This window comes from Barbus barbus, assembly GCF_936440315.1.
Source record: "Barbus barbus genome assembly, chromosome: 17".
Classification (NCBI taxonomy): domain Eukaryota; kingdom Metazoa; phylum Chordata; class Actinopteri; order Cypriniformes; family Cyprinidae; genus Barbus; species Barbus barbus.
This window is the reverse complement of record NC_136745.1, coordinates 12692507-12705186: the sequence shown is the minus strand read 5'-3', so window position 1 is coordinate 12705186 and position 12680 is coordinate 12692507. Positions and strand designations below refer to the sequence as shown.

The 12680-nt window shown below is 35.1% G+C and overlaps 2 protein-coding genes across 5 annotated transcripts in view; both read right to left on the bottom strand.

Annotated features, from left to right (window-relative positions):
• The window catches only part of LOC306883158 (uncharacterized protein), a 133235-nt gene extending 129606 nt beyond the window's left edge, over nt 1-3629 (bottom strand). Inside the window, exons 1-2 of the mRNA XM_079438276.1 lie at nt 3132-3629; nt 2183-2252 (exon numbers count right to left, since the gene is read on the bottom strand). Of these exons, the coding sequence (XP_079294402.1) occupies nt 2183-2252; nt 3132-3404 (343 nt within the window). The 5' untranslated portion in view covers nt 3405-3629. The remainder of the gene's footprint in view (nt 1-2182; nt 2253-3131) is intronic.
• Nucleotides 3630-4253: 624 nt separating this feature from the next.
• Nucleotides 4254-10721, bottom strand: LOC306883156 (dual specificity protein kinase CLK4-like). Of its 4 annotated transcripts, none has more exons than XM_079438272.1 (13): nt 10458-10577; nt 9914-10065; nt 8196-8436; nt 7548-7638; nt 7172-7238; nt 6699-6815; nt 6363-6529; nt 6183-6277; nt 5737-5866; nt 5545-5627; nt 5361-5440; nt 4877-4967; nt 4254-4755 (listed from the first exon to the last, which is right to left on the bottom strand). In XM_079438272.1, exons 2-13 carry the CDS (start codon nt 10063-10065, stop codon nt 4609-4611), a joined length of 1461 nt encoding a protein of 486 aa, XP_079294398.1. In that variant the 5' UTR covers nt 10458-10577; the 3' UTR covers nt 4254-4608. The 4 variants fall into 4 exon arrangements, with proteins under 4 accessions (XP_079294398.1, XP_079294397.1, XP_079294399.1 ...); XM_079438271.1 differs by having other exon boundaries at nt 10468-10574; XM_079438273.1 differs by lacking the exon at nt 7548-7638 and having other exon boundaries at nt 10468-10721.
• Nucleotides 10722-12680: the final 1959 nt, after the last annotated feature.

Sequence of the window (12680 nt, the reverse complement as noted above, 5' to 3'; positions counted from 1 at the left end):
TGCAAGCCTGAAAAATGAGACAGGGAGATGTGACCGAGTTAAAAACTTCTCGTGCTTTCATTTGAGAGTTACAGCTTGTTGTCAAACAGGGCCTGGTGTTTGGTGGAAATGGGTGATAACAGATGGGGAATCGTTTAGCATGCAAGGACAACCATCTCAGTCGACAGGTAATTATGGAGAACTCACTCCACCGTGGAAATGAATAGAGGAAGTAGAAATGAAAGAAAGAATATGTGCTTAAGGAGAAAGACATGACAGGGACCTTCTACAACTCCTGCAAGTGCATTTCTACATCATAAATGTGGAGTGCATTTCTTTTGATAACCTTTAGAAAGTAAAAACAAAAAACATCACAGCTATGGTTGCATGGTCAATACTTTCCCATTTTAAAAATGCAACTCTTCAAGGGTGTTTGTTTTCAATAATAGTAAAAAAAATTTATGAATCAATTAATTACATTAAAATAAATTCTCTCCATTTTCTAATTTTTTTTTTTGTTTCGCAATCTATAACAATGGCAAAAGCCCTAAAATAATAATAATAATAATAATAATAATAAAAAATGGGTTAAAAAAATACAGAATTCTCCTAATTATTTTTTTATATATTTTACAAAACATTTTAATATTTTTTTCAAATCTAATTTTTAATGTATGGTTTGTCAAAGCCTAAATAAAATATAACAAATAATCTCTACAATAAATAATAATAATAATAAGGTATGGGTTCTTTAAATTATAGCAGAATTAAAAATTATAATAATAATAAAAAACAATAAAATAAGGTTGAAAAGGGATGAAAATAAATTAAAGAAGTTTAAAGAAATTTTCTCACACAGAGCTATCGTATGGCTTCAGAAGACAGAAAAACGTACTTTAACAATTTTATGGTGTTTTGGATCCTTTTTGAAGCTTAAAAGCTTCATTAATTGCAACTGTATTGGAAAAAAAAAATCAACTTTTATGCTCAATGGAACAAATAAAGTCATTCAGATTTTAAACTATTCCTCTCATCAGTGTCCCTCCAAGCAGCTCCTGTAGGGGGCGACACTATAACCTGCCCAGAGAGAGCTTTGAGCTCATGTCTGTTGTGGAGACAGAAATACTTCTCCCTCTGATCCTGCCTGCCAGGACCGCTCAAAACGCTTCAGGTTTCAGGTGGCAACCATTGCTTCTAAAATGAAAGGGTCTCACCTTACAGTTCGGTGCCTCTGTTGGGCCTTCTGCGGCACTACCCACACAAACAAACAGAAATTCACACTCACACAGACGCATACTTGGGGCCCCTTCACACACACACACTCATGCTCAGAACCTATAAACAGATGCTTATGACCTCCCTCTTGTCCAGCGACATCAATATCTCCCCTCAGATGTGAACCGGCATACATTTATGGAAACACTGGATTTTACAGGCACCATGACTCGATGTAAAGAGTGATTGTGAAAAAGAAAAAGAAGTTTCTCAATGCACCCAAACACAAGTTACCACCAACCCCATGTTTAACAACCACATTTTGTGACAGAGCAGCCCAAAGAAAACTCTCCGCAACCACCAATTCGTCAATATGCACCAGTTCCACATTTTCTCCTTCCCTCTGTATTTATAATCACAATTGGAAATGCACAGAGCTGTGTAAAGTGAGCTATAATCATGGTGATTTGTAATTGCCTTAAGAAACCCTGCATTCAACAAACACTTATTTCAATTTTTAGGGCTGGTTGACGTCCCGACTCCAGTCAGCCAATATTATCACTAAATAAACTCTAAAAGCATCAAAGGCTGATTATACGACTTCTAAACAGACATTAAACATTAAAGGTATCTTTAAAAGAATGATATGAGAGACATGAAACTACAACAGCTATGTAGGAAATCAATTGACTTTACAGTTAAGCATCTTTATCCAAAATATTTATTTGGAAAATGCTTAAATTGACCAATCAGAATCTAATATTCCTTAATTAGTTACAAATCTGATCTATAAATCTCAGAAACCTGTACTTTCAGTTCTCTAATCTGTCCATCTCATCCACATCACAGCTTTGCAATCACTGTTCAAGTACAAGACATTGATGAATTTATCAGTTTTTATCAGGTTTCATCCTGGAGTGACGTTCCCACGTTTTGGAACTGAACAGTTTGTTATGAGACTGTTATGACAGCAGATTCATAGACATACCTGGAGGACAGCTGCAGTCTTGTGTCACGTCTCTCGCCACACGCAACTTTGGCATCGCTTCATTCACCCTCTGAAATGTGATAAACGATGTGGAGGAAATTAATTATTCAAAGGTCAAATTTTAAGAATCAGTCATTTATAAATCCATCCTGATTAAGCAGTAATCTGAATATTGAAGAGAAACCAGAAGTGTCAGTGGTGGTCATGGTTCTACATGTTTGTAGAGGGGAAAAAAAGGTGTGAATTTGCCATTACTGCTTACTTAAAAAAGGTTTATAAAAACACTGGCAAACAACGTAGTATGATTATACTAATAGTATTGGATTACATAGTAGCCTACTGATTATTCTGCTGCATTCTTTTATTGAGATGTTACACATGTTTGTAATATATGTTGATTTTACACAATTTACTGTATTACAATACAAATTTACTAATATATATATATATATATACATACACACATATATATAGCAACCAATACTGTAATTCTTAACATAGGATGGGGAAAGAATATATAGCAAATTCACTTTATTTTAATTAAGACACCACAATGAGAATAATTATTTTAGTACAAGAATTCACCAGTAAAATCAAAATAAAGTAAGCATATATGTTTACATATTTAAAAATCACTCTTATCACATAAACGCACTGCACATGCAGAATTATAGGCTACTTAAATCTATAATCCTTTACGATATAAAATCAAAAGATGTGTTTTCAGCTTTCTTGCCATCTTGGTAAAAAAAAAAAAGTGTGAATTTGCAGTTGTTAGTTAAACAACTTTCAAAACCTCTAGCAACTAAAGAACAGGCTATGCGTTGGTTAATGGGATTAATTATAACTAGCGGTAAATTACTCAGAGCATAAATGAACATACTACAGAAACAGTAGAACGAAACATATGACGCTGCAGCTTTCCTCTATGAAGAATTAAAATGCTTGCCTCCTGAAAGAGTGTTTCAATGGATTTCCGCAGCTCCTGTGAATCAGAGACGTCCTTGGATGATTCTTGACAGGTGTCAATCATCTTTATCTCCAGCTCGCGCAGCCTGCTCTCCATCTGATGCGTTTTGAAAGTCATGAGAAAACACACCGCTATTGAACTCAGCGATAACACTAAACACACTATGGTTGGAAAAGACACTAAATAGCGCTGATAAAGCGGTTTCGCAGCATTCTGTTTGTTTTCTATATTTCCTTCCGTAGATTGATCCATGCTGGAAAAGTCTCCAGTTAGTTTCCGATAGTTAGATTAGTTTTAGTATTGATCAGTTCTTGATCGATGAGATGTGGCTGTCAGACTGAGCAGCACACGGCTTTGAACAGCATGAGCGTGTGTCTCGAAACCTAGTATGCGGACTACCTAGTGAACAGGTTTTTGTCCGTCGTAGACGCGTGTAGATTCACAGACTCTCAAATTGCCAAAATGTTGCGCGCGCCTGTGACGTATACGAATACTGTCTAGGTACGGCGCTCTTTAGTTAATTAGCCACATCCCTTCTGGAGATTCAGCGTGGTGTGTGTGTGTTACGAGCTTGAAACAACTGGCGGAAAGCAGCTGTGAACAATCAGTGTGAGATTTTCTATTTCAGGTTGTTTTCCCCACACGTAGCATCAGTGAGAATTAGTCTGTACAATATTTCGTGGAGTGACATTTTAAAATGTATTTTACGGATGCATTCATCTTGCGCCCGTAGTTCAGCTATCCAAACTGTCAAGCGTCATCTTTTCGGCGATTTATACACGTATAATCGACATATGTCAGTATTAAGGTATTTGTCTATGCTTCGTCCGACGACAATACTGTTGCTGTTTGCCTCCAGCGCACACATTTATAACTTTTGTGCTAGTGAAATGTTTGAAAACCAAAGTGTGTATATATTTAATACATATAAAATATAAACCAAACTATGCCTAAACCACGTTTTGACGGTCCCCCGTCGACAATACTTCATAAACCCATATTCCTAGAAGCAGAAATACATTTTGCGCGTGAAAATTGAGTTGTGATCTACCGCCCCCTATTGATCGCTTGAGAAAATTACACCTCCATGAGACAAACGATACTGATCATGAACTGATTTTAATTCAAAATCAAGGGAAAACTGAAAAGACATTTACAAATATCACTACGTTTATATTGATAATGCTAACACATCTGTTACAATTATCATACATGCTTAACACCCTAAAACCTTGCCCCTTTACAGTAACACATTAGTCTGTCATGTGATGCAAATAACACAAGCACATATCAATGAAGAAATCAAGAGCAATAGGTCCCATACCCTAAACTGAGAAACAAGCACAATACATATAAACAAGAGAGCAGTGTATGATCTATACAGAGGACTGATACAGTCAACTGAAACGGCCTCTCTCAGAGAGGAACTATAGCAAAAATCAATAGAATCCCATCATTATTTCTTTGTCTTTATGATCGAGTCGAAAAAAGGGTGTTTGATGGCTTCATCCAGGGTGATCCGCTTCGTGACATCATATTCCAGCATCCTCTCTATGAGATCAAACAGCTGTACGTGGTCAGAGCTACCGGAGACCATGTATTGCTGCAAGAAAATTAAAAAGTCATTATTTCATAAGTTGTGTGTTTCTAGAAGTCTTAACGGCTTCAAGTAAAAACAAAAACCTCAACTGACCCAAAACCAACTTCAAGTATGAAAAACTTACTCTCAGCGGCCTGCACTGCTTCCTAACATAACGTCCCGAGGAGCTGTGAACGTCCCAGTCCAGCTTATCATGGCGAACATATCTCTTCTTCCTGCAAAATGAGAAAGAAAAAGTTATTTTGATTCTGTTTGCATGAAACAAGAGCAGTTAAAGATAAGAAAAGGCTCAAAACTACAAAAAAAAAAAAAAAAAATCTGCCAATTTATACAAAAAGATCAAACTAAGAAATAAGGAACAGCTTTTCAGGAACTACAAACAAGATTCTTCCTCCTTTTACAATTTAAGCATTTTCAGGGATCTGTGGTTCCTGCTAATTAAATATTACATGGCTTATTATATTATAGAGCATAACTAGATATATTTGAATTAAATTGTAGACAAAAATGTTTTTCAATTTCCATGGCTAAATTAAGAGTTGTAAAATTCCCTGATATTACCACAAATCCTAAAAAAATATTTATTTAATTGCAAATATTGAAGTTGCCTTGTTTTCTGCAGCATTTGTGTCGGTATAGGGCCCAGCACTCGCTCCATCATGGCCAGATGCTCTTTACTGTCATGCGTCTGTAATTTCAAAAACCACAAACTATTATACAAGTGCTGAATCAACAAGTCATGTGTATCCAAAGTGAACATAATGAACGAATCTGAACTCAGAGGATAATAACCTGAAATAGAGTCAATCCCAGATAATACTCGATCAGAATGCAACCCACACTCCACACGTCACAGGAATGACTCCAGCCAAGATCTGTTAGAAACAGACAGATATCTGTTATAGCTCACAATACATGCAATCATAGCAAGTGTGCTATCAATGTACCTCAGAATATATACACAATGTATCTGTAACTACTTACCCAGAATAACCTCTGGAGCTCTGTAATGTCGAGTGGACACCACAGAGGTGTGATGCTCATGTTCGTATGTTGCATTCCCAAAATCAACTACTTTCACATCAGAATTCTTCAGAGTTCTCTCATCCCTCTTCTACAATTTCAAACATGTACAATCAGTTCTGTTTTTGTTAACTAAAACTATTGAAAATACTCTGAAATATCTAAGATTGGACTGAATTGAAATACATTTAATGAAAATTTTAAACAAATTAGAAAAGTTCCACTAGCAATAAACTGAAATACTAAAACTGAAAAATACTTTCTATATTTTCAGTATTAATTTTTTTTTTTAAATATAAATATTTTCTATAAAACCTAATGAAATGACAAAAACACATTTTTTAAATATTAAATATTATTTACAGAACATAGATAATACTGAAATGATCTAGAGTCAATGTACTTACCATTTTTGGATTGTACTTGATGTCATACTCTGAATTAATAAAGAGGATGTTCTCTGGTTTCAAGTCAGTGTGTGTCAGCTTATTCTTGTGAAGAACTAAGACACAAAGAAATGTAAAATATTACAATGTTTAGTCCAAAATACACAAAACAAATTCATCCAAGCAAGATCCGTGACTCACATCTGACTGCTCTGATGATCTGGTAGGCCATGTGCCTGATGTGCTTTATAGAGAAGGGCTGAAAGCTATTTTCCTTCAGAAAATCATACGTGCTCAAGCCCAGCAGCTCAAAGGCGATGCAGATGTGGCCGTGGTGATCAAACCAGTCATACATCCGCACACAAGCACTGGAGAAAGGAAGAATAGATATAAAATACTGCATTCCTAATATGTAGTCTGGACTTCTATGCACTCAGGAGGCTGTAAATTTCAAATGAAGTGTGATATATTACACAGCCATGCATCACAGAAGCATAAATTACTTAAGATTTCTTATCTGCTTTCACAGGCACTTACTATCTTCTGTCACAGTCAAGTGAGTTAATCTGCTCCAGCACCTCAACCTCAGACACAGCCGCATCACGATAGCGTTCAATGTTTTTAATGATCTTCAGCGCAACGCGAGATCCTCCCCTGCAATAACAACATACAGTAGTATCATTAACATACTTGAGAACACAAATGCGTGCACTCATTATAAGACACTTATTTGACCAAAGCTGTCATATTGCTGATCTTAAAGGATTGGTTCATCCAAAAACGTAAATTTGCTGAAAATGTAATAAAAAAAATGAATAAATAAAACTTTGGGTGAAACGGCATAGATTTCAATAATCAGTTTAATTTTAATGTATGCCACAATACACAAGATCTGTTGTTATTTCCATTTAATAGCACCCTTTAAGTATCAGATGTGAGTGATTAAAATCAACATGGGGTCATGGGGACAACAAAACATTAACATGGTAAAACGTGGCATGAAGACTTACTTTTCATGATCAATGCACTCCACCACTTTACCAAAGGCTCCCTCTCCAAGTGTGCACACAATCTCATCTACGGGTTTAAAAAAAAAAAGTTTTAGAAACACGAAATTGACACAATGGTCCATCAAACCCTTTCAAAAGCTTTTGCTGCGTTTTGGAACACTCAAATTAGAAAAGCAATGCATAAATAATCGACGAACATAAGACAATACTAGACTGGTGATACACACATCAGGATAAGTCTAAGTGTTCTGTCACAACTGCATTTATCAGGACCCCAAAATTAGCGTGTAAAATTAGTCTGACCCCACAACAGAAAATAAGCAGTGAAAGAAACGAAAAGATACAGAAGAGATACAGAAAAGTGTGTATTCTATACATCTTGCTCTTAGCATGTCTCCACTGTGATAGATCAGGTGACCCTCCTCATCATCCTCAATACTCCTGGATCTTTTCCTGCGATGGCTCCTCTGGGGTTTCGGAACACCGCCATCATCATCACCATCATCATTAACCCATGAGAATCGTAGGGGACCAGAACGCGCCATTCATTCATTCACGATTGGGGGGGGAAGTGATTCGGCCCATTCAGATACCCGCAGCAGTCAGGCCCGGCCACAGGGAGCAGCCAACGCAAATTCAGCCCACGAGATACACACAGGGCCCACCACATCGTGTGTGTTACAGAAGAAAAACAATGGCAACATATTTTCAGATGAGATACTTTCTCAAACCATTAAGTAGACAATTATAACAATTCATCATTGAAAAACATTCTAGATCTTTATTACCCCTTCATGAATGAGGTGCTTTAAAACACTTTATGTGCTGTGAATATCAAACTAATGTTAGAGTAAGAACCCTCTTCTTATGTCATAATATTAGCATAATAATTCCATCCAACATTCTTCCTGTCATTCATTCAGACAATACCGGAAATGAGGAACTCCCACAGTGCAAATAACAAGAAAGAAGGCACAGAAAGCAGACAGCTGCCATGGCAACGAGAGGCAGATAGTGGTCATACCGAGTCAGAGTGATGGTGCCGGTGTCGGCTGCTCCGCCTGCTGTTGCCAGAGGATTTGCTGTAATGGTGCCAGTCTCGGTCACGCTCCCGGCCCCGGTCTCTATCACGGCACCTGGATCTGTCCCGGTGTCTCTCCTTGTCTTTACAGGCACCTTGGCTGTCATCCTCATGGTCTCTGAATACAGCTCGCCTGTCTTTAGCTTCCAGCCTTTCATTTGAGCTCCTTGTCTCAAGGTAATGCCTATTAAGAAAATGCAGCTTTTAACAATAATAAAAAGAAATAATTTGAAACACACATGTAAATCTACAAAATAAAATAAACCTTTCTTTAGTTTCCAGTCTATTATTTGTGCTCCATAGATCAGTGCATAACGACTGGTTAACATTGGACTGAAGATTATAAAAATCACTCTAGCTATTGTTTTCAATCTGGTGTCTTCATGAGTGAAATTGGGAAAAATAAATATTTATATACTTAAATATGACAAAAATATATTTTAGCACATAAAACTGCATTGCTGGGACAAAGGCAAAAGAGTAGAATCAAAAGAATTTTTTTTAAAACAAAAACAGTTTAATACAGCTTTAAATTCTTTTTCTTTCCTACAATAAAATGCATCCTGTTTATTTTATTTTTTGTGAGTAAAAAAATAATGTCTGTGTCTTTACCATGATTTACACAAAACACCCAATGTTAAATGTCATTCACGATAGCTCATACACCAAAAACTCGTGTCAGGCATAGGCCTATTTAAAACAAAAATCATTAAATTACATTAAAAGACTCCAATTAAGGATCACATTGCAGCCCCCCAAAATAAATTAATTGTAACTTTAAATCTTTACTAATCTTTTTTTAATCATTTAAAATTCAATATGAGCACTTTTTCTTCTATATTCTTTAATAAGCATAGGCCAGAATAAGAATGTGGATAACTTTTTACATACATATATCTTATGCTGAATGATAACATTATTTCAACATTTCATTTTAACAAGTTATTTAAAACATTAGAAACTTTACTTGCCTGCCTTTAATATACTTTCTACGTATATAAAATGACTTTTGTAAATTTAATTTGATGCGGACACCGAAATGGGAACTCTTGTCTTTGTTTAGTTTCCAGTCTTTCATTTGAGCTCCTTGTTTCAAAGTAATGTCTATTAAGACAATACAAAAATATTAAATAGGTACCGACTTATTTGCATTGGGCTAAAGATTATGAACATCACCAAAGCTATTGTTTTCTGGTCAGAGACTCTTAAATTAAATTATGAAGAAATTAAAGAAAACACCATAAAAATAAAATAACATTTTTAGCACATAAAATACATTGCTAAAACTAAAAAGCATATTTTCTGGGGTGGGAACGTTTGATAGAAAACATCCATATTGTTAATGACAAATAAAATTATCTGGATTTAAGTTATTCACTTATTAAATCACATCTAAAAATGGACGAGACTGACATATTGAGGTCATGTCATCAAATGTTTTCAAGGAAGCTTCCAAGAAGGTGGCAAACTTGTCAAACAAGTATTATGCAACACACTGCCAGAAGATGTCCACATAAGGCTCAATGGGCCCTGGCCAAAGATCAGGCATCCCTTAAATTAGTAACCTACTGGGTAACTAATATTAGTATAAGATGCCTTATACAATGTGTTGATTTAAAAGGACTCAGAATAAATACAAGAAACGACAGAATGACTCTCACCCTTCTCCGTTCTTGTGGTGCTGGTGTTTTTTTCTGTATTTATTTTCTCTCTCGCTGCTGTGCGAGTCTCGTCGGTGTCTCTTCCTGTTCTCCATTCTCTCCTCCAGACTCACCTCTCTCAGCCAGGGAGAGCGCAATCTTGTTTCTCTCATCTGATAAAACAAGCAGAACACAAATAAATAACCTTTATATTAAGTACACATACCATATCCACGGAATCCGTTTAGGCTAATACATGCTAATAGGGCAGGATCCACAAATACAGTGGCCTCTTTGTTCTAACACCTCGTGTCAGCGAAGCGTTTGCCCGAAGCAAATTATTCTCTTTAGGAAGTCTAAAAATGGTTAGAAGATAATTACAATAAACGAAACCCATTTAGACAATGAAACGCATTTTGTGACACTTACTGCACGGTTAAGATTGATAAACACACAGTCAGTAGAAGCGCCGTCGTTAACGCGTTTAGGTGAAATACAAATATGTTATTAAAAAAAGCTACAACATTGCGTGAGTGAAGTAATTAGCGAATGCGTAAATTATTACCTTAACTTACCTGTCTTAAGAAAGTCCTTTAAATATTAGCAGTACTCGGTGATAAACGAGTTCGCTTCCTCCGTCTTCTCCGGTGTTGTTGGTTTGGTTTAAAATGGCGTCCGTCGAGATGGAATGTTCGGGAAGTAGTCCGTAACGTCATCGGATCTGGAGCGCGCGAGAAACTAGTGCTGGGCTGTAAAAATTACCTAAATACCATTTCATTGTCAGAAAATAAGAAAGCAAGAAGAACTACTTCATTCTGCAATGAATTTACCCTCAACTTCTTATGGTTTTGTCTTTGTTTTTTTTTTTGTTTTTTTTGCTCCTTTCCTACTTTTTCTCTTATAATCTGTAGTACTTGACTTCAGTTGGCATAATGTATATTCATGATACTTTGTATATTGTGTACAATCATTATTTGAATGTCAACTCTGTGTTTTTTGTATTGCATTAATAAAAAACTAACAAAAAAAACTAGTGCTGGGCTGTGCTGTAACTGCACGGTGACCTGATCCTTTTAGTAAACAAGAGGAACATCTAGCCTAAGCATTACACGAGATGCTGTGCCTTAAAAATAATGGTAACCCTAACCTGTTAGACAAAAATATTTTATTTTCTATTCTTCTCTCTTTGTGTTTTTTTTTAAATTTCCAATCACCTTCGTTCAGCTTTATGATATAGTACCTATTATATTTTATTGCTATAGTAGGCCTGTAGGCTATTATATTATATTATGAATATGTAGCCTATATATGTGTGTGTTAGCTAAAAATCTTGATGAACATTAATTTAACTAGCGCTTTGCCGCTTTCCATATATTTCATAGAATCAATACACTTATTATATATTAGGCTATTATTTTCTATATGTATATTAATATATTAATATTTCAAGTGTGGTAGGCTATATTTCTGAGCAGTCTATTTAAACAATACTATAGTATTTTAACTATAACAAGCAATTATTTTTTATTTTATTTATTATTTTTTATAAGTTGTCATTTGTTTACTGGTTCACTGTATATTTATCTTGGTGTTGCTAATGTTAATATGCATATATTCAGGGATGGGCAGTATCTATGATACATGTATTTCAAATATAAAACAGGATTTTTGTATTTGATAGGGTTGATGAAAATGGCTTTAAATTTTATATCAAAATACTTTAGTGTTTTGTATTTTTGTAGTTTTATACTGTAATACTAATACTGTAAAATACTTACATAAAATACTTAATTTACTAATACTGTAAAATACTTACATCATATAATACATCATAAAAATGTGGCCTCTAATTAGTGCCTACTCAGTAGTTTGCCCAGACTTGTTACTATTAATGTGTATGTGTCCTCTATACATGGCTCTCAGTAGATTCAGTGGTTGGAGTTGGGTTAATACTCAATTACGTTTGTATACTAATTACATTTCTGGCTACATTTAAAATCAAAACATATTGATAATTTAATAATTGTTGAAATGCTAAAATGTTTGTTTTCAACTTCCAAATGATTGACAAATAAATATTTGATTGCTGATGCTGAATATTGTACCCTAATGAAGAAGCTGTTTAGTAGCATCATGATTTTGCATACCAATGCATGAATGACTGCCTGACACATAACATATAATTATATTTATGATTAACAATCAAATGATTAATTAGTTAGAAACTAGTTGCTATGAATACAGGTGCCATCAGTTGAATGCCTTGTTTGACATTGAGTCAGTGTTGCTGATGCAAAGTATACGCCCTTCGTTACCAAACACCAAGTAACTAAATTAGGATACAATTACGAGTCATTTGCAAACTATTAAACAATAAACTGTTGGTTACTTTAAAATTAACCTTCATTTGGGAGCTCACAGTGATATGTGAATATTTGATCTGTCAACTGGTTGCATATGTCAGATTTATTGCATGACTCGGACAGGGCAAAGCTGTCCATCAATCAAACATAGTTTACTTAACTGAGTGAGTGTAATGGTGAAGGGAATCAAGGGTTAGATCAAATAGGCCAATTGATGGAAGGTTTGCAAAGAAATGTCATGCTCCCTTGTAAAAGTGTTTTTAGTATTTTTAAAATACAATAGTTTATTTTGATACATGGTGTGGCTGCTGTATTTTGTAGTATTTTTTATTTTTTTTGATACACTTAAAATTAAGGTATTTGGTATTTTATTTTAAAATACATTTTGATGTATCTTTGCCCAACCCTGCATACATTAATGTAAA

Coding starts and splice junctions, on each gene's coding strand:
- LOC306883156 (XM_079438272.1), bottom strand. CDS start 10,065: ATGAGAGAAACAAGATTGCGCTCTCCCTGGCTGAGAGAGGTGAGTCTG. Junction 6,816..7,171: donor GAGTGCATTGATCATGAAAA/GTAAGTCTTCAT, acceptor TTGTTATTGCAG/GGGAGGATCTCGCGTTGCGC. Junction 4,756..4,876: donor AGCAGTGCAGGCCGCTGAGA/GTAAGTTTTTCA, acceptor ATTTTCTTGCAG/CAATACATGGTCTCCGGTAG.